Source organism: Terrapene carolina, unplaced genomic scaffold, assembly GCF_002925995.2.
Source record: "Terrapene carolina triunguis isolate 2854851 unplaced genomic scaffold, T_m_triunguis-2.0 Scaffold58, whole genome shotgun sequence".
Lineage (NCBI taxonomy): Eukaryota > Metazoa > Chordata > Testudines > Emydidae > Terrapene > Terrapene triunguis.
The window spans coordinates 112,832,532-112,854,363 of NW_020664409.1; the positions used below are offsets into that span (position 1 = coordinate 112,832,532).

The following is a 21,832-nucleotide window of genomic DNA, read 5'->3' on the forward strand; positions in this document are numbered from 1 at the left end:
CTGTTCTCCTAGTGGGCTCCAGGACCACACCCTCCAGTTGAGAGCAATGCTGCATACACGAGAGGAACCCACTCCAAGGAGCAGCTAGACACCCCGCAGTAGAGACCCTGGGGACCTCTGGGGGAGTGTGCGCCAAGAGGAAGCGCCACCCTGCCCATCAGCTCATATGAGATACAGGCCAGTGGCGGCATCCGCCCTGTGACATGGAACTCAGGGGACGTTCGAGTCGCATTCCAGGGCCAGAAGGGACCACTGATCAGCGTGTAACAGGTCACGGAACTGCCCTAAAACCTTCCTAGAGCCGAGCTTTGCAAGGACTTGACAATGGCCGGTGACGGAGAATCCACCCCCGCCCTGGGGAAACTGGTCCAATGGTTAATTGCCCTCACAGTTAAAAGTCTCGGCCCGGTTTCCAGTCTGAATTTGTCTGGCTTGAACTTCCAGCCACCGGACCGTGTCAGGCCTCTCTCGGCTAGATTGAAAAGCCCATTATCAAAAAAGTGTGTTCCCCACCTAGGTACTTACAGACTGTGATCCTGTCACCCCTTAACCTGCACCTTGCTCAGCTAAACAGATCGAGCTCCTGGAGTCTCTCACTGTACGGCAGGTTTTCTAACCCTTTACTCAGTCTGGGGCCCCTTCTCGGACCCCTCCCCACAACTGGACACTGTATCCCCGCAGTGCCCACTCCAGTGCCCAATACACAGGTAACAGACTAGGGAGGCAGAGCAGAGACGTTCACACACCTTTGAACCCAAGTCCCCAGGGGTTTGTAGGGTGATCTATGGACCTAACCCAATCACAACTGCTGGCCAAGGAGACCCCAGGCAGCAGCCTTGCGGGGGGGACACACTGACTGCATCCCTGGCTTGAGCCGCAGCCACAGTGATGGCAGACGACTCGGCCCAGGGAGAGGGGCTGCTCTCGGCCAGCCTTGCAGAGACCTCAGGGAAAGCGTCGGTCCCTGCACCACGATCACACATGCAGGAGAGGCCTGGGGGGCCCTGAGGGCTCAGGGGAAGCCTTAGTTTGTGCTGCAGCTTGGGCCAGCCAGGCCACTGACTCCAGAACCTACCCCCACTCCCTGAAGCCAGCTGGGGCAATTCAGCCACTGCAGCTTTGGGACCCAGCCCCAGGTTGGTGTCCAGGTGGATTCCCCTCCCCCACTCATCGCCCGGCTGGATACCGGCCAGGCAAGCGAACTTTTGGAGGGCGGACTAGCTCCCTTGGGCTTTAGCAGCCATTTTGCTGGGTCGGATCCGTGGCGCGTTCAGTAGATCCAGGCAGAGCGCTGGTCCTCACTCACAGCCCCAAACCAACCTTGTGGCTTTGAGAGGCGGCGAGGCCAGGGCCACCACACGCCCCTCGGCTCTTCCAGGGTGCTTGTTCCACTGCCCCTTCGGCCTCGGGGAGGAGGTGCTACACAACCCCCTCCCCTAGCACTGCTAGGTCGGGGGGGGGGGGGGGGGGGGGGGCCCCCCCCCCCCCCCCCCCCGCGCGGGGGGGGGGGGGGGGGGGGGGGCGAGGACACCAGCCGGCCTCCGCACGTCAAGAGGGGCAGGGAAGGGAGAGAGCCGGCGGCAGATGCCCAGGCAGGTCTGGCAGCGCAGCTCTACCACGCCCGGCTCCGCACCATGCCCCAGCTGCTCGGAGGCCAGCCGACACGCCTCTCCATTGCCGCTTGGTCATCTCAGCCCCTGGCAAGGAAGGGCCGGCAGCTCTCACCTCATCAGCTTTCCGAGAGGGAGAGACGCAGGCGGCGGCTTCCATCCCCGCAAGCTCCAGGGTGAGGCAAAACTGCTATTTTAAACCCTGCACGGCCCGAGAGCCAACCGCACTCGAAGCTGAAGCAGATTGTGGGACGGCAGCCAAGAGCAAGGCCTTCAGCCCCCCCAGCCAAGCAGAAAATAAAAACAGGGCCCTGCGCCCAGGCTGCTCAAGCCGCCGAGCATTTCAAAGGTGGTTTAGAAGCAGGGTTCCAGCTGTGCTGTCGGCAGGCAGCGCCGCTCTGGGGAGCAAAGACCACGGCAGCAGCCCAGCGTTCGCATTACAGTCTGCTGGCCTCGCAGCAGGAACGGGCCTGACTCACCTCATTCTTTACGGTGGTATGTAAGGAAGGGGAAGGTTAGGGCTTCCTGGCGCGGGGCCCCGACGCGGTAAGAGCTGGACTCCCACGAGCACGTCTACGCCGTTCCCAGAGGGACAGGGAAGCTGAAGGGGACTGCTCAGCCGCGCCAGCCTGCTGAGAACCCCTCCCGCCAATGCCAAGGAGACGGCCCGGCCCCGCTCACCTCAGCGAAGAAGGCCGTGGTGGTGATCCTCTGGCTGTCATACACGCTGTTGAGCATCGGGAAGAGATTCTTCGCAATCAAAGGGAGCTTTGGGCCGGCGTGTTTAGCCATCGCACTGGAAGAGACACACCCCGTTACACGGCAGGGGGCATTTGCCTTCCTAACTCAGTAGCACAAGGTTCGGCTCCACTGCCGACGTAACCCCTTAGCTCTCCCGAGGCCAGCGTTAAGGGCGCCGTAGCCAGTCTGAGCCCATGGGAACAGCTGGTTCTAGTCAGTCTAAGCAGGCATCCAGGATACCCGGGCCTGGGCAACGGGAGCCACCCCTGGCAGCGGCCCATCCCACCTTCAGTGGCGCCGAACCCTGACACAGCAGCTCTGACGGGGAGATTACAGCCACGTGTCTCCTAGCCTCCTCCAGAGCTCAGGCTGAAGTGCCAGGAGCCACCGGACAGTTTCACTTGCTTCTTCCTAACCCAGGTCAAGCTTCGGTAGGACGTTTCCCTTCGTCGTCAGAACAAAGAGTGACACCCCTCGAGCCCCACGACCATGTGTCTGAGCGCTAGGGGCGAGGAGCTGTGTGGACACCCCGAGGAATGCCGGCTCGGGGCTGCCTAGCCCTTTACGCACAGGACGGGCAGCTGGAACATACTTCTCCAGCAGAGCCCCTCCCCCCATGCCCAGGAACTCTGGTCCAAGCCTTGGACACCCTCCCAACAAGGGCCAATCGCCCACAGTGCAGGGACTTCTCCCACCCTCAGGCGGGGCACCCCTTGCTCCAGGGCCTAGCAGCCGGGAGACCTCCCAGCCCTCAGATCCAAAGCACAGGAGACATCTAAGCTGTGACCCGGGTCCTCTGTCAGTGCAGAGATCCCTTGTGCTGGCCCTTGTCTGGGTCCCCTGAACCCGCCTCCCCTGCCCTCCGCCACCACTCTCCAATCCAGACAAAACGAGCTGCCGAGAGTCCGGCTCCACTGGCTCCACCGCATTCGGGTCAAGCGCCTGTCCTTGCCTTCCAGGCACGAGTAGCTTTGATCTTCGCATTCCCCATCTCGCCCCTTTGGGCGCTGCCGCCATTAGCCATGCCAACCCCAGCGCTCAGCCTGCAGCGCTCTCCCTCCTCTGGGCCCGGGGCTGCCGGCTGCCCACAAGGGTAGCCATCTGCCACTGGGAGCGGGGAAGCTGCGGGTCACTTCACAAGCCAGGAGCCCACTGCTACCAAGCCCTGGCCCTGATGCACTGTCCCACCATTGCCCCCCATTGGAGCTTGGCAGCTGCAGTTGCCCTTTGTCCCAACCGCCCCCTGCACATCCGGCCAACAGGCTCTGTGGGGCTCGGCACAGCCCATGCTGAAGTAGGCATCGCTCCTGTGCCCGGAGCGACACACGGGCCGCGGCCTGCCCACGCCCTGCCCCAGCCTGGCCATTCGCCCGCGGTTGGACACTGGAAGGGGTACAGAAATACGTGGTCGGGCTGCAAATGCTGCACAGTGCACGAATGGCAAAGGCTCCGTTCTTTCAGGTCAGCTTTCGATATGTCACCGTGCAGGGCCGAGACCTGTCCACCCCAGTCAGCCACTCCTCGCGCATGGCCCGGGCCGGGCCGGGCCGGGCGGAGGATTTCGCTCCAGATCTAAAGGATTAACATGGGTCCCGAAGCACTGAGATGTGCGGTGCCACGGCACCCTTCCCAGCCCCCCCTTGCTCCTGCTTAGCTCCCCGTTTCCCGGGGGCTGCCCTGCTCCAGCAGATCCCACCCAGCCCGTGCACTCTGCTGCTGATCCCAGGCTGCCTGAAGAACTCCTCTTACCTTGCAAGCAGCGCAATGCCATCGTGGTGCCTCTCAGGGCTTTTCATCAGCTCCCAGCCTCCCGCACTCCCCACGGACTTCACCACCTCGTCACTGCCCCCTTGGGTCAGCATGGCGCTCAGGGCTTCCACCGCACAGCTGGACGGACAGACAGAGAGAGAGAGAGAGAGAGAGAGAGAGAGAGATTCTTTTATGAAGCCTGCATGCGACTTGTTTGTATGGCAGCGAACAGGAGCAGCTGGCGGGGAGCGCTGGCCATTGCACCCCGCCGTGCAGTAGAGCATCCTGCACAGTGGCGCATGGGGTTCCGCAGAGGCGCGAGGGTACCTGAGGACTGAATGAGTTATGCGAGGGCTTTAGCTGGAGTGAGACAAACCCATAACTCACGGCTACTTCCATTTCCACCAGGACATTTGCCATTGAAGTGCTCCAAGACACCAGACTGAAAAGTGAAGAAGTCCAGAGCTACTATAAGAAGGGGGTTGGGGTTTTTTTGCATTCATATTTTATTGGTAGGGATTATTTTGCTGCAAGCAGAGAGCAACATATGGGAAACATACGTTATCCTGTCAGAACAAAACAAATATTAGTAATGGCTAAATCTTAGGCTTCCATACAAGAAAGAGGAATGTGTTTACCACACATGTAAAGAAAACAAAATCCCTTCGAAAGAACAGCTCAGAGTCAGGGACTTTTAACCCAAGACCGTTGTGCTCATGCGATTAACTTTGCCAGTAGCCCTACGACGAAGCTGCGGTGAAGGAGGCTCCGCAGTTTTGGAGGGACTGGATGCAGCCCTTTCTAGGTGCAGAAATACCTGCGTGTGCGCAGAATTCCTGAGCGCGGAAAGTTCCTTCTGCTGCTGTAAATGCACTCGCCATGTTCTGCAGCAAAAGTTGTGTAACCGCAAAAAAACCCAAAAGATCCTGGCTCTCCTTAGTGACAGCATATAATCTTTTCTCCAGCGTTGTCCAGAATCCAGACTAATGATGGAAAATATAGAATGAACCATTGTACACATGGAAATTAAATGGATACACATGACTGCTAAAGAAAGAAATATTTCTTCAGCAGTTTTGCCTTGTATTTATTTGTGTCCTTTTATCTAGCTCTCTCCCTCCCTCCTGGAGCAGACGCACAGAGGGTGTGTTAACAACATGAGCTGGATAAAGGGAAAAACCTCTGCACGCAGAAGGCACTAAACCAATGGCAGCTGCTGGGTTAGCCACTTTGAGACATCCCCTTTTATGGGCAAACTCTTGATCACCCACCTGGGGCAGCTGCCACACGGGCTCCCAGGAAGGGGGAGTAAGGAAGCATTAAGGAGACTAGCTAAAGAACAATGGGGGCAGCTGCTCTGCGCTGAGTAGCCCTTCCCCACCCCGAGAGGGTTTCCGCTCCACGGGTGCAGGACAGACCATGCTGCTTGTTGCCTGCAGCTTCCCACTTCTTGCAGGAGCCCTGATGGACTAGCCGTGTCCTCCACAAACACAGGGAGGCATGGATGAGCCGCAGCGGGCTCCAAGTAATCTGTACAGACCGCAGCAGCTAGGAACAAGAACCAAACCAGTCCCGGACATCTGCCATAGGCCGGAATTCCCCAAGCAGCATGTTTTAACTGGCTACTGGCACAAGCCTACCTCGTTTGGCAATCCTGGCCTCCATGTCTAATCCAGCCCATCACATGCTGCTGTTCTCTACTTTTTCCCCATCACGAAGGTTTTTCCTACAGAACTAGTTTGCATCAACTTTAGGGACTGAATTCTGGGGGTAAAATGCTCTTTAGAGCCTTACAACTGTCAGCAATAACCTCATTCATTCACAGACTCCAAAACCAAGGGGACCACTATGAGCATCCAGTCTGACCTCCTGTCTAGCACGGGCCAGAGACACCCCCAAATCATTCCTACAGCAGCTTTCAGAAAAACAACCAGCCTGGATTTACAAATGGTCAGTGACGGCGAATCCACCACACCCCATGTTAAATTAACCATTGGAATCATTACCCTCATTCCCAGTCCAAACTGGTCTAGCTTCGGCTTCCAGCCATTGGATCCTGGCAGACCCCTCTGCTAGATCGAAGAGCCCATTGTCAATAGTTGTTCCTCAGGTCGGTACTTACACAGTGATCAAGTCCACCCTGACCCTTCTCTTGGGCAGGGTGCATGGATGGAGCTCCAGCACTAAGGCAGGGCTTCCAATCCTTTCATTGTTTTGGTGGCTCTTCTCTGAACCCGCTCCAATTTTTTAGCATCTTTCAATGGTGAGAGTCTCCTAGGAGAGGCTCATTTAATCGTTTCCCTACGACTGCAGGAGCCTCGAGCACCGGGGCACCCCAGGGCCTCATTCTCCACCTGGGGCACGGAACAGTCCAATCTCCTGGGGCCGCAATGATTTCTGTGGCTGGATGGTGGCCTGAGCTCAGACAATGATCTAATGGTCCCTTCTGACCTTAAACTCACTCTAAATCCATCTCCTGTATTTGGGGTCATGGATCTATCAGGCATTCGTCTCTATGTAGGGTGAAGGGACCCTTTGTTTGGCATGCGCAGGTGCTGGGCAGGAGACCGCCACTAACTTCGGACAACAGTACTGCACAGGACACCACCACGCTTCCAGCAGCGAATGATCACACCAAGCTCGGGACATGAGATCCCTCGAATTCTAGGGTGACCCAAGCGGTTCCCATCTTAGTCGCTGTACTACATGGAATCATAGAATATCAGGGTTGGAAGGGACCTCAGGAGGTCATCTAGTCCAACCCCCTGCTCAAAGCAGGACCAATTCCCAACTAAATCATCCCAGCCAGAGCTTTGTCAAGCCGGGCCTTAAAAACCTCCAAGGAAGGAGACTCCACCACCTCCCTAGGTAACGCATTCCAGTGCTTCACCACCCTCCTAGTGAAATAGTGTTTCCTAATATCCAACCTAGACCTCCCCCACTGCAACTTGAGACCATTGCTCCTTGTTCTGTCATCTGTCACCACTGAGAACAGCCGAGCTTCATCCTCTTTGGAACCCCCCTTCAGGTAGTTGAAAGCAGCTATCAAATCCCCCCTCATTCTTCTCTTCTGGAGACTAACCAATCCCAGTTCCCTCAGCCTCTCCTCATAAGTCATGTGCTCCAGACCCCTAATCATTTTTGTTGCCCTCCGCTGGACTCTTTCCAATTTTTCCACATCCTTCTTGTAGTGTGGGGCCCAAAACTGGACACAGTACTCCAGATGTGGCCTCACCAGTGCAGAATAGAGGGGAATGATCACGTTCCTCGATCTGCTGGCAATGCCCCTACTTATACAGCCCAAAATGCCGTTAGCCTTCTTGGCAACAAGAGCACACTGTTGACTCATATCCAGCTTCTCGTCCACTGTAACCCCTAGGTCCTTTTCTGCAGAACTGCTACCTAGCCATTCGGTCCCTAGTCTGTAGCAGTGCATGGGATTCTTCCGTCCTAAGTGCAGGACTCTGCACTTGTCCTTGTTGAACCTCATCAGGTTTTTTTTGGCCCTATCCTCTAATTTGTCTAGGTCCCTCTGTATCCGATCCCTACCCTCTAGTGTATCTACCACTTCTCCCAGTTTAGTGTCATCTGCAAAGTTGCTGAGAGTGCATTCCACGCCATCCTCCAGATCATTAATAAAAATATTAAACAAAACCGGCCCCAGGACCGACCCTTGGGGCACTCCGCTTGAAACCGGCTGCCAACTAGACATGGAGCCATTGATCACTACCCGTTGAGCCCGACGATCTAGCCAGCTTTCTATCCACCTTACAGTCATTCATCCAGCCCATACTTCTTTAACTTGGCAGCAAGAATGCATCCAGATACAGACACTGCTCAGATCCATCACCAGCTTCAGCCTCCTTGCAGCTGAAGCCTCCAGAAAATGCACGTTACAATTGTGGAGGAACAGAACAGGGGGGCCTCCTTTCCGATAGCCAAAGTTCTGGGCCTACAGGCCCCAAAACACCTCCAACAGAAGGCTGTCATGATGGTGACCTTTGTGCAAAGTAGAGAAGGCCTAAAAGCCTGGACAATACTGCTCAAATCAATTCTTGGCCAAATCCCAGTTAAAAATAGTGACAGAGGAGGGAAGAAAATTACAAAGTCTGTTGGAGGCTAAAGAAGCTGCTTTAGAAATATAATGTAAGTTGCTCAATATTAAGAAATTGTTTTACAAAAAGTTAATCACCCTAGCTGCTGCTATTGTTTGCTATATTTTCTAATTCCAGCTATCTGCAAAACCACCAATAATAGTTTCCCTTTAAGCGTCTCCTGGAAAGCCCCCCCCTTAGCCCTGGCCAAAATCCCCCGGAAAATGACATGTACCAAGTCTTAAGAAATGTACCCAAGCTAGGGCTGAGCACCACCCCTGCGGAAGCCACCGAGCACCCACCTCTCGGAAATTGAGAAAGTAGGCAAGGGGAGGAGGGAGGACTGACCCCAACCCCAGCCCCTTAGCTCGTGATCAGCTCGTGCTCACCCCATACCCAGCTTGTGATTTGCCCCCGAGCTCGTGTTCACCCTGTGACTAGCCTGTGATTCGTCCCCAATTTCTTAACTCATGACGTATTGTTTGTACCTTGCTTGTGGTTTAATGGAATAAAAGCCTGCCTGCGTGTGGGGCTCGGGGTGTTGGTCTTCGGACTACACCCCAGTGCGCACTGGTTTGTATGTCAATAAACTGGCCTCAGGCTTGAGTCTTTAAACTAAAATCACTGCGTGGGTGATTCTTTCCACGACACAATATATGCAAGTAATTCCCATGTCGTCTCTTTCACGATGGCTGAAAATGGTTTTAGCTGCAAGTGGAAGAATGTGAGAGCAGGTGAGGTAGCATCCTAGGTTACTTGGGATACCAGCTTCACATACACAGAACAGGTCTCCAGTTCAGCATCTCAGGCAGCGCATTCACCAGCTACCCAAAGCCCTTTGACTGGGGCAATTTATCCAGTCACCCAGCTCCGAGGGGCAGCTGTTGAATAAGGAGAAAAGAAGTCACCTCAGGTGGTTTGAACACAGTCACCACATTTACATGTTCTGTATATTCCACTCAGTCCTGAATCCCAAGTGTTTCACGTCAGTGTTCGTCAGAGCTGGTCTGCAGTACCCCGTCTTAGCTACACCAGTCATATGCCAAATGCTGAATTGCCTTTGGAAGGGTCAATGTCTGCCCAGTGTAGCCACTAGCGCATCCTGAATACTGCTAGAACCCCAAGAGCCCCCCTCTCTCACACCCCGATGTCGGGGGACCTGGAACCTTTCTGCTGAGCAGGAACTCGGATCTACAGAAGCCTCTGAACTTTCTCAGTTGCATTCAACGTAAGCAGCAGCCTGGGCCAAGTAGAACCCAGGGGGAGGGTTTTTTTTGTTTTTTTAAAGTAGTGATTTTCTTGGTGCACAAGGAAATTAGCACAAAAAATAAATAAGCAAGAGCCCAGCCAACCTAGTAACGGAAGGTCCGGTCCCACCACCCAAAGCCAGGCAGAACTTTTTGGCCATTCCATACAAGGGTTCCAGCAGCGGGTTACACAAGCTATTTTGCACACAGATGTAATGCTGCATTGTAGGGACTGCGCGGACCTCTTTGTTTAGAAACACAAAGTGTTTCCCATCCCACACTAGGAAAAGTTAGTCCAGATCCACTTCTCCGTAAGCTGCCAGCCCAGCCCAGCGGGGCTGTGTATCCAGTTAACAAGGGAGTGGCTTTCCCCACTCAGTTTTTGGTTGTCAAAGGCCCCACAGGGAGGAAGCCTGTGACAGCCGGCAAGTCTGACTTTGGGACCGGTGAGATTTGACCAGTGCCTCAGAGGCACGGCCTGAACTGGGAGAGGGTTTTTGCTCCTCATGGTGCCCGGGGGGGGAGGACAGACGGCTGGTCAGACAGGAGTGTCTAGGAATGGCGCTCTTCCTGGCTGGGGGACCTTCAGCTGTAGAGCTAGCCACACCGTAGCGTAACCCTGGAGGGCCAGTAAGTGTTCCTGGCTGCATCACAAGAGGTATGGGGAGGACTGTGGTTCGAGGGGACTAGCTGGGAAGCCAAGCAGCTGTACTGTGGCCAGACTCATGGGGAGGAGGGATAGCTGCTCAGTGGTTTGAGCATTGGCCTGCTAAACCCAGGGTTGTGAGTTCAATCCCTGAGGGGGCCATTTAGGGATCTGGGGCAAAAAATTGGTCCTGCTAGTGAAGGCAGGGGGCTGGACTCGATGACCTTTCAAGGTCTCTTCCAGCTCTATGAGATAGTTATAATATAATATATGGAGATATACCTAACAGCCATACCCTGATCAGAATGCTGTTAATGAGAGATCCTGGTACGTTCAATTTAGTGTTTTTCTGCATCAGTCTCCAAATAACTCAGTCCCCGACAGTGGCTACTCAAGGGAACGGGTTCCATGGTGGAGCCCAGGCAAGGACCTGCCCGCTGAACTAGGCGAAGGAGACCCTGTTCTGTGGCTGTCCTGGAAACTGTAGACTGTGACCAGGCCATAAGCCATGGGGGCACGACCCCTCGGATGAACAGTTAAGCATGCAGCCCCAGCCCACACGGACAAGCCTTTGCTATGAAGGTGCTCGCTGGCCCTACAGAAAGCAGATGGCAGGTACGTGTGCACAGAAGGGTCTCAGCTCAAGAATCCCCCTATCCTTGTAACAGGGATGGTTAAACTGAAGCAAGACACCAAGCCAGTGAGCAGCTGGTTAAAGTCAGTCATTCACTAGGTTTGCTTTTTCCACAGTGTCCTATAGCCACTTCCTGCCTTCCCATCTCTTCCAGGGCCTTTTCCTGCCAAGCGATCGTATTCACCTGGACCAGCTCTTTGGCACTGAAATAGCAGCAAGACTTAGAATTCAAAACGTGTACAGGAAATTATGGATATTGCAACCAGCTCCTGGGAGCCGCCTGGAATCTCACATCTCTGCATTTTTCCCTGTACCTGGGACAAAAGCGATTTCCCCCCCATTAATCAGCAATGACTTCAGCCGTAGAGCCAAAGTTCACCTGTTTGCACCCAACGCAGTAAGAGCAGAACCCAAGCCCAGGGACTGGGAGGTTGTGCTGTCATCATCAATGGGCCAGGCAAGTCTGGATGTGGTTGGTAAGAGACCTTCCCCCACCCCCCAAACGTAGCCATTTGATCCACCTAGACTTCACAGAGCTTCCCGCCCTGCAGCCACGCTGCTGCTCTGGAGTAACGCCCGCAAAGTTCAGCAGGGCCCGGAGAGACAGGAGAGCACTTGGCCTTGCCTAGGTCGCGTTTCTTTCGGTTGGTAGCCAAACCGCCGGATCGCCAGATAAAGCCACCTTCTCGCTTGAGCGGAAAGGAAGCACTCAAGAGTCTTCAGGGAGCTTTAGTCACATGCCTGCTATTGAGCTAAATTGATCCTGTATCGGAATCATTTCCAATCCCGCCGTTCGCCTGCAGTCTCCACTCTGCCCCAGCCCTTCTGCTAGGCGCACGTGGGGAACGTTTGCTAACGGAGTTGGAGCAGCGCTCGTAAGTTCTGTTAGACCCTGGAGTCGCCCCCCCAAGGGAAGCTATGCGTGCCTCCCAGTCCACTCCTAAACTACCTGAACCAGAGAGAGCCCCACCTCTGGGAGCTGTAATGCAACAGTGACCCAACTGGTCTCTTCCATCTCCAGCTCTGAAGAGTCCTAGGATACTTCAGGGACTCCCGATCCCTTTTGCAGCCAGCATGTTGCAGGGAAGAATAATCAATCCGTTCCCACTCAACAGAACTGGGTCTTCTTGCAACCTGCCCCACAATCGCCAAGAGCAATCCTGGAGCGGTCTGGCCTTTGCTCTGCCTGACAAGAGATCAGAGGGGCCAGTGCCTGTACTGCTAAAAGGAGGCGCTTGGGAGGAAGCATTTTAACACTTGATCCAATCTGTGGCCAGTGGCACTCACAGACAGGACAGCAGCAGCCCCACTGTATTTGGATTCTTGCCCAACTGCTCAGACTCAGTTCTTTGCAGGAAGATCTGTAGTTTCTGGCTCCTGCATCTCCCTCCCTGGGAGGCAACCAATTGCTCCAAGTTCCTTTAAGTGTTCCTCATGTTCTGGTGGTCTGGGGTCTGGCTGAGCTCTCTCACTGTGCATCTTTTCCAGAAGTCATTAAGGAGGAGGAAGAGCCAGTTGAGAGAACAGACAGTTCTGGGTGCACACGGCCAAAGCCACAAAGAGTGCAAGTGACTTATGGAATGGTGAGAATTTCTGTCCGAGTTCACGAATCGGGTGGCTGTCGAGGCTCCCGCGAGCAGACCCCTCCCCGAGCTGGGCTGGAGAGTGGAGGATGCAGCCAGGAGCAGGAAACAGCAGCCGTGTGGAGCAAGCTCAATTTTAGCTTGAGCCACTGAGCAGATTTTTTTTTTTTTTAAATTTTGTTTTAACATGTGGTCTAAATAAAATACTACTCCGAGAGCAGCTTTGCTAGCCAGCGTAACAACCTGTTTCCATTCATTACAACTGGGGGCTGGAAAAGCTACCAGCGGAATTAGTGGCAGCTTTCCAAGCTGAACACAGGGCCTATCAGGCTTTGTCAGATCGAGTTTGCGTCACTTTTAAGTCTGTCATAGGCAGCCACTAACTCAGCCTCTGGCCCCCTCCCCCCGCAGACGGAGCCCAGCTTTTCCTTGCAGCCGTCTCAGCACAAACTGATGAATGGAGCTTGAAGCACCTAAAGTGGCTACAAGTCCCAGTTCTGGGTCCACGCAGCCTCCCCCGTGCAAGTCTGATTTCCCTGAGTAACAGGCCACAGAGCCACCCCCACCCCCGGCCAAGGGGACTCAGGCTTCCCCTTGACTGATGGAAGTGGGGCAGGAAGCGCCAGACATTAAGTGCAGCATGTGCCTCACATGCACATAGCATCGATGCAAAGGAGGGTTTTTCCCAGTCAGACTTTTTTTTTTGCAGGTTCTGCTGTAGCCGTCCTGGGCCTGTGACCACCTCCAGTGACTGCAACAGGTCATGGAGTCAAGGCAACCCCTGTTAAAGCGGAGGCGTGGAATTTGGGAAGAAGGGGCACGTTTACAGCCTGGTTCTCCTGGTTCACTGGAGCGTTCCCCATGCGGTTTTGGAAGGCGGGTGCCCCACAGCAGTGATCTCCCCAGGAGCGGTCAGGGTGCAGCAGCAGGACACTGCATTGCTTTGCTGCCACTGGGTGCATCAGTCAAAGCCTCAAGGTTGTTTTAAGGGACTGAATTCAGACAGTTTGTGGGCACGGCGGACTAGCGGGAGGGCTGAGATCTGGGCAGGGAGACTGGAATTCACCCAAGAAACGCTGGCAGAGACCTAAACCTGCAGCCTCCAGCATGCTAGTCAAACCAGCACCATCTATTGGTACCAATATGGAACTGCTTATTGCCTTTCCCCATGCAATGAAACAAGTGCTGCTTCAGATACAAAGAAGAGCAGGAGTTTTGTTTCCTTCACGCCAGTAGGTGAGGGGGCGCTGGGCACAGCAACCCTGGGTCAGTGCCGTCTAACATGGGCATTGTCCAGTGTCTGCCTGGGGAACCGCCAGTCACATCGGCTCCCAGTGCCGAAGAGGAGAGTTTACAGAACCCCCCCTGCTCAGGGGAGAGGGGGTTTGCAAGCATGTGGTGCTCGTCAGGGCTTTCACACAGCGACAAGGGAGAGGAAAGCTCTCAACGGGAAAGGGAGGTTTAAGAGCCCAGACCCGGAGCAGGGGCAGAATCCGAAGTTACCTGAACTCCTTTTGAACACGGCCGGCCCTTCGTGCTGACTGTGACCCCGCAGAGGTGAGCTCAGAAAGATGGCTTTGTCCCTCGAACCCTAGACACAAGCCAGCAGCCCTTCCTGACTGGAGCTGGCCAGTCGCCAACGGGAACGCCAGGACGGACGAGGCTTTGCAGTGAGGCATGTGGTGCCGGGCGTAGTTACACCATCCCTCAGCTTGCAGAGCCGCATGCAGCCGCCCCAGGATCACGGGCAGCAGGGCACAGGGCTGGGCTCACACACAGACGCTCAGACACAGCCAGGAGGTAGAGCCAGCACGGCAGCAGTGATACCAGCAGGAACTTACTCCGGGAGTTTGAGGCCACTGCATCAGCCAGCAGGTTTGACTGTGGCCAGCGCCGCTGTGCTCAGCAACCACATCCCACTGCCCACGGTCCAGTTCTTTGGGGGGGGGGGGGGAAGAGAGAGAGAGACGGACTAGCCCCCAGGGCATGCTGGGCTTCCTGCTGGCAGTCACAATCCCTGCAGGAAGCTGGTGGATGAGGAGGAGTGCCCAGGCCGGGACTGGCAGTCTGCATTGGTACCAGAGGCGGCAGAGCACGGAGGACCCAAACCACGCGGCATTTTCCAGGCAACACCATCAGTCCACAAAATGGCTCAAGTTTGATCCGCTCAGGAGCAGCCTTAGTGTCATGTGCCCTGAACTCCCAGAAACTGGCCTGCCAGTCAGCAAGAGCCACCTCACACTGCAGCCGGACTGGCTCTGGCCTGACGGATCACCCTACCAGAGGATGCCCCCCCTCGGACGTGTTCGCTCCCAGCCGTCAAGCACTCGGCCGCCCTGGAGGAGGAATCGATGCGTTGGATCTACATTGGTTATTGACCGAGACGTTTGACAAAGAACTCAGGACTGCTCCTGTTAGAGGAGGAACGCTGCCCACTGAAATCCAAGTTAAGGGCTTGTCCACACTGTCAATTGCTGGAATAGCAATTCGCTTTGAATTCACGTCCTGCCTTATTCCAAAATAGCTGCCATGTGCGTATGAGCCCTGAGGAACACAAATGCATTAGGCTTTCCCCCAGGTTCCCAAACTGCCAGAATATTTCATTTACAAACACAGCAAACAGAAGACACTTGCAAGCAACCTACCCATCAGTGGCCACAAGGGCAGCATCTCCAATACTATAGCTACAGCATTGCCGGTAACCAATCAGAAAGCCGTAGCCCCCTTTGGGCTTTACGGACAATGAAACCAAGTGTCACTGTGCAACATGGAAGCAGAGACGAAGGTGTGGAACCCGAGCGAGAACTGGGGAGCTCTGGTGGTGGTGGAGGAATCTGAGTCAAGCTTGAAGGGAACTAGCCACACAATTAACTCACTCAGAGGGGCCACAAACCGTGACCAGAATGAACGGAGGGATCCAGATGAACTGGAGCATGAAGGGCCTGACGCTCAGTCACACAGGAACGATCCTGTAAATGTACACGGGATGACCAAGAACCAAGGTTGGAGTACACAGATATCACGAGCAGGAGCAACTCAACATCCTCTTACCACTTGTTTAGGCACAAGACTGCCTGAAGACATGGCTTAATGCTACTAGCGAGAACAGGTCTGGACAGGCCAGTCTCACCTCTGGGGCGGCTGGAGAGTGCGGATGAAGATCTTGAAACGCCTGCTGTCAAAGCATCTGGAGCCGGTGGTGTGAGGAGAAACTAGAGTCACCCACAAACTGCACTAGTGATCCCCGCCCTTTACTAAGTGGTGAGGGATAAAGCTCCTTAAAGAAGTCTCTTCCGTTTGCAACGGTGGTATAATTTTTCCACCCATGAGCAACATAAGCCCGAAGAAAGATTCAGTCTCCAGCTGCCCGGTCCATGGGCGAAGGGTGTGCAGACCAGACCTGTGCATGCACAAGCTGTTAGCTGCTTGAAGGCCGGTAACTCGAATGGCTCCAAAGACTTTTATCCAGAGCAGCACACAAGCGTGTACTCCATCCGAACCTACAGCCTGGGGCTGGGTTACCTGCAGGAAGCCTATTCTGTGCAGCGAACGTCTAACTTATTCTGCAAATACAACTAAGTCCTTTCCATTTGGAACTGTGGAGTTACAGATTAGGCAGGGATCTAAGTATTACCGCTGGATATAAATCTTGGCGAGAGAGAAGATGTTTTAAGAGTAAGTGGATCATGTGGTTGAGGGCAAGGGAAGAAAAAGGTTTAGGGGATGCCCAGTAAGACAAGAGGCAACGCTTGTGTGTACCTGACCATTGCTGCTGTCACTGGACGAGGCACTCGTCGCACTGCTGACAGGGTGGTAGGTCACCCAATGACCAACCAGGCTTTGGAAACTGGGCCTAGAAAGGGGAGTTTGCAAGACAGCCATTACAATGCAATACTCGTCACGCAGGAACATGCCACAGCGGTTCAGGGTATGCGCGGAGAGACAGCCACTACCTCACTTCAGGGACAAGCAGCTTTATAGCTTTTCCGTGGCGCACCCCAGTCGTGCTCAACCCCCCCCCTCCCCCCCCCCCCCCCACACACTCACACACACACACACCCCTAGCCCCACTGAACGAGTGGGGAATGAGACGGAGCAGTCAGGAGAGCAGCACAAGAAGCCAGGTCAGGTCCTCCCACAAGGCCATCTTTCCTGTTGGCCCGAGGCCCCGCCGGAGAGCAGCCTGGTGACTTGAGGAGACTAGAAAGGCTGAAGACACAGCTTGGAATATCGTCCATGCACCAGAGCCACGACTACTGCCAAAAGCAGGCGTTCCCCGGTAACGCAGGAAGGGATGGTCATCGGCAGGCTAAGGCCAGACAGAGTCAGGAGCACGGTCTGCCAGCACTGTCACCGAGTGCCCCGGCCCAGCGTCTGGGTGCTGGAGGCAATGGGCGGTACCTAGAAGGGACAGGTCAGAGCTCTGCCACAGCGTTAGTCAAGTGACTTGGTCACTTTCCCAGCCTGACCCCCTCTCTGCAGGCTGGCAGCCAGTCTCGCTAGGGGGACTGCACTGCCCTCTCTGCAGCAGCACGTTCGCAGCACACCCTGAGGGGAAATGGGGAATGCGACTCCCCATTCCAGTGATCACCCAGTGATTAAAACGTGCCATCGGTTGGTATGAAGGAGACGGAGCAGTTTGTACCCCAGTTAGTCCCCAGTCCCCCTTTCTAAGAGGAGCGTGTGTGCACGGGCAGTTCGGCAGAGGGGGTGGCTGCACGGAGGACATGGGGAAGAGCTGCAGGGCTAGGTCAGGGGAGGCCATGCCCCGGAAGCAGCAGTAGTACAGAGCACGGCTACCTCAGCGTGTGGGGAACAACTTCACAAGCACAAATGTGGCTGGAGATTTATCCTGTTCTGTGGAAACCTGAGCTCTATGCACAGCCTGGGACTCAGGCCTTCATCCTGAATCGGCTCTGGGCTGCGTGTGATTTGCCAGCCATCCCATTACACACAGGCAGCACGTGTGATGTTTGTGAACACCACAAATCAGTTCCACATGGCAGGTAAAACAGCTGCCTCGGAGCCTGTCACCGAGTCACCCTCTGCTCTTTACCTGCAGGGGTCCAGGTTTCTGGGCCCTTGGCTCCGGCTGGCGCTCTTCCTCTCCTTGGACTGCAGGTTCTTTGGTAGCTGGACACCCACAGTGCAGCTGACTCGCAACAGGAGAGCCACAAACAAGTGCGGGTAGAGCCCCAGCACCGCTGCCCCAGACTCCGGAGCAGACATGATCTCATGCAGAGCACATGTGGCCTGAGAAGAGAGAAAGAGGATTAGGAAGGGCCGGGGCGGAAGCGAGAAATCGTCTACTCCCCACTAAGACCTGTTAACAATACTCGGTAGGTTAGCGACTAAGGCAAGGAGCGCTACAAATCCCCTCCTCCAATTCAGAGACTAACAAGACCCCAGCAACCAGCCCATTGTTCAGCGGCCCAGGCCTGGCTTTGCCGTAGCCAGCAACAAAGCAGAAAAGCCACTATTCGAACAAAACCGTTTGATTTGAAACTTGCATGTTTCTAAACCGGGAAACAGGGTCTGAGATCAGCACCTGGCGAGGAGAGATCTCCTAGCTGGAGTTTTCAGGCAGGAAGAGCGCGTGCACGTCACGCACACAGCTTGCATAGCCCTGCTCCGGCTGATTTAAAGAGCTGCAATTACATGGCCCAGAATACACAGGGCTGTAGAAGAGAGGGGAGGGGGAGGGAAGGAGTGTTTGCTTTCAGCATGACGGATTCTGTACCATCTGCACTTGGTTCGGAGGAGGAGATTTTCACAGCTGCTTTACTCCTTAGAAAGCTGCCAAGCCGGGATTAGGTTTTTGACGGGATAAAACGCGAAGTGGTCTCCCTAGAGGATGAACACCTGAGAGGTTTTTTATGAGCCCGTGGATTAGCTCTAATAGGCATTACACAGTGATGCGTTATTTCCAGAGTCCAGGCCTGGCCCAAACACCTGAGCCGAGGAAATGAACAAAGCAGGCCGGGGGGAGGGGGGGGGGGGGTGTCTGGAATGCCATCTTCCCTGGGGGCTAGGAGCCCGGCTAAAGGAAAGCACGGCCCCTTTGGGCCGGGGGAGGGATGGCAAGGTGGGGGAGCAACAGGATACTTACAGCAAGAGGGAGGGGAGTGGCAATGCGCTCAGAGGTGCTCCCCAACAGGAAGGATTTGTTCTCTTTGTACGGCACATCCCGATTCACCTTGTCCAGGAGCAGCTCCAAGATCTGCGACGTGAGGGTTGGCTCCGTGGCCAGCGCCTTCCACATGGCACAGGTGTGACTAGGTTTGCACAAACAGGAGGGTTATTTTTGCGCACGAGCTGCCCTGTTAGTTTGCTACGGGCTCCTAGCTCTGAGCAGCAGCAAGCCTGCGAGTGCCCCGGCCCGATGCTGCTCAGCTCCCCGCTCGAGGACAGACGTGGGTCTCCTCTCCTGGCCTGCAGTGCAGAACTAGAGCTAAGGTGCTAACTGCAACCCGGGGGCTTTCTGCCTGGCTCCGTAGCCGGGCTCGCAGCCTCGCTGGGACATCCAGATCCCGCCGGAGGAGTCCCCTAGCAGAGCTGGACAGAGGGGAGGCAGAGAGGAGCCTGTGAAGATCTCCACGGAGGAAGGGAATTGCTCGGTGTGACAGCGGGGGTAGGACAGAGCCACGAGAGAAGTAAAGAGGGATGTCCAGGATCGACATCGGGGAAGCCTCTGGGCAGCCCAGTGGCTCCCGCTGCGCAGCCCCTCCAAAGGGAAAGGCTGGTGGCCCCGGCTGCAGTTGGGATGAAACGCTCCCTCTGCACGGCACCCTAAGGTTGGCAAGGTGCATTAGGGGGTTTTCCCCCTTCCTCAGCCCACGATCAGCTGGTGGGGCCATTGCTTTCCCCATCACCTGAATCCCTATGCCTCTAGCACCCCGGCCCCAGCAGGGTCACAATGGGGGCCACGTACAGGGAGGGGCAGGGGGACAATCGAGGTGCGAGGGAAACCCCAGGGCCAGGGCTGGATGACTCAGGGTGGGTGGCCTATACCAGAACAGACTCGCTAATGCAGGCTGCCGCGCTAAAGCAATTCCAGGCCCTTTCTAAAGGCAACTCCCCGACAAGTGGACGTGCTGATCCCCGAGCACAGGAAGGCCATTCCAGCAGGGTCCGATTACCAGGGGCAAGAGCCAGAAGATTAGCTGCAGCTTAAGTGAAAGCTGCTCCAAAGCCCACCTCCTCCGAGAGGGAGAGCAATGCAATGGCGCGAGCCGGGTACCTGTCAAAGGGCAGGGAGCTGCCCAGCAGGCTGGACACCACCGCCGTCTTATGCTGGGAGGCCAGGATGTAAACCGTCTGCTGAGCGGCCTTCCTTAAGTGCTCCTCATCCACCTCTTGCAGCTTGCTGTGAACCAGAGCCATGAGCACGGGCACCTGGAGGACGAGAGGCAGAAGAGGAGTATAAAACTATTGCTCAGGCATGCAGGAGTGAAATCGCACTGGGAGCTGCAGCTAGCAAGGGATGTTAAGAGTAACAAGAAGGGTTTCTTCAGGTACGTTAGCAACAAGAAGAAAGTCAAGGAAAGTGTGGGCCCCTTCCTGAATGAGGGAGGCAACCTAGTGACCGAGGATGTGGAAAAAGCTAATGTACTCAATGCTTTTTCTGCCCCCGTCTTCACGAATAAGGTCAGCTCCCAGACTGCTGCACTGGGCAGCACAGTGTGGGGAGGAGGTGACCAGCCCTCTGTGGAGAAAGAAGTGGTTCGGGACTATTTAGAAAAACTGGACGAGCACAAATCCATGGCGCCGGATGTGCTGTATCCGAGGGTGCTAAAGGAGTTGGCGGATGTGACTGCAGAGCCATTGGCCATTATCTTTGAAAACTCATGGCGATCGGGGGAGGTCCCGGATGACGGGAAAAAGGCTAATGTAGTGCCCATCTTTAAAAAAGGGAAGGAGGAGGATCCGGGGAACTACAGGCCAGTCAGCCTCACCTCAGTCCCTGGAAAAATCATGGAGCAGGTCCTCAAGGAATCAATTCTGAAGCACTTAGAGGAGAGGAAAGTGACCAGGAACAATCAGCATGGATTCACCAAGGGCAAGTCATGCCTGACTAACCTAATTGCCTTCTATGAGGAGATAACTGCTCTGTGGATGAGGGGAAAGCGGTGGATGTGTTATTCCTTGACTTTAGCAAAGCTTTTGATACGGTCTCCCACAGTATTCTTGCCGGCAAGTTAAAGAAGTATGGGCTGGATGAATGGACTGTAAGGTGGATAGAAAGCTGGCTAGATCGTTGGGCTCAACGGGTAGTGATCAACGGCTCCATGTCTAGTTGGCAGCCGGTTTCAAGCAAGTGCCCCAAGGGTCGGTCCTGGGGCCGGTTTTGTTCAATATCTTCATTAATGATCTGGAGGATGGCGTGGCTTTCACCCTCAGCAAGTTTGCAGAGGACACTAAACGGGGAGGAGTGGTAGATACACTGGAGGGTAGGGATAGGATACAGAGGGACCTAGACAAATTAGAGGCTTGGGCCAAAAGAAATCTGATGAGGTTCAACAAGGACAAGTGCAGAGTCCTGCACTTAGGACGGAAGAATCCCATTCACTGCTACAGACTAGGGACCGAGTGGCTAGGAAGCAGTTCTGCAGAAAAGGACCTAGGGGTTACAGTGGACGAGAAGCTGGATACAAGTCGACAGTGTGCCCTTGTTGCCAAGAAGGCCAACGGCATTTGGGGCTGTATAAGTAGGGGCATTGCCAGCAGATTGAGGGACGTCATCATTCCCCTCTATTCGACACTGGTGAGGCCTCATCTGGAGTACTGTGTCCAGTTTTGGGCCCCACACTACAAGAAGGACGTGGAAAAATTGGGAAGAGTCCAGTGGAGGGCAACAAAAATGATTAGGGGCCTGGAGCACGTGATTTATGAGGTGAGGCTGAGGGAACTGGGATTGTTTAGTCTTCAGAAGAGAAGAGTAAGGGGGGGGGGATTTGATAGCTGCTTTCAACTACCTGAAAGGGGGTTCCAAAGAGGATGGATCTAGACTGTTCTCAGTGGTACCTGATGACAGAACAAGGAGCAATGGTCTCAAGTTGCAGTGGGGGAAGTTTAGATTGGATATTAGAAAAAACTTTTTCACTAGGAGGGTGGTGAAGCACTGGAATGGGTTACCTAGGGCGGTGGTGGAATCTCCATCCTTAGAGGTTTTTAAGGTCAGGCTTGACAAAGCCCTGGCTGGGATGATTTAGTTGGGGTTGGTCCTGCTTTGAGCAGGGGGTTGGACTAGAACCTCCGAGGTCCCTTCCAGCCCTGAGATTCTAGGGTTCAGGACAGACGACGAGCAGAGAGGAGCTGGGACGGGTTCCCAGCACACTGCCTGGTTCACTGCTCAGACCCAGGGCAAGAGCCCAGCAGGGCAGTCCCTGCCCTCCAGGCAGGCTGTCAGCAATGGAGGCTGTAGCTTAGCCAGCTAACATGGTCTATGGTACATCTCACGTCCTGCCATGCTGGGGGCCGGCAGTGATCTGGGGCAGGACCCTTCGCCTTCTGGGGTCCTGAGGAAGG

At 55.0% G+C, this 21,832-nt stretch overlaps 1 protein-coding gene across 2 annotated transcripts in view; it reads right to left on the reverse strand.

Moving 5' to 3' along the window:
• MROH1 (maestro heat like repeat family member 1) overlaps nucleotides 1-21,832 on the reverse strand; it is a 94,642-nt gene that overhangs the window by 17,840 nt on the left and 54,970 nt on the right. For both annotated transcript variants that reach the window (XM_026647187.2, XM_026647180.2), the window contains 5 exons: nucleotides 19,545-19,699; nucleotides 18,414-18,579; nucleotides 17,361-17,557; nucleotides 4,101-4,238; nucleotides 2,292-2,406 (listed from right to left, as the gene is read on the reverse strand). In XM_026647187.2, coding sequence (XP_026502972.1) covers nucleotides 2,292-2,406; nucleotides 4,101-4,238; nucleotides 17,361-17,557; nucleotides 18,414-18,579; nucleotides 19,545-19,699 — 771 coding nt within the window. The remainder of the gene's footprint in view (nucleotides 1-2,291; nucleotides 2,407-4,100; nucleotides 4,239-17,360; nucleotides 17,558-18,413; nucleotides 18,580-19,544; nucleotides 19,700-21,832) is intronic.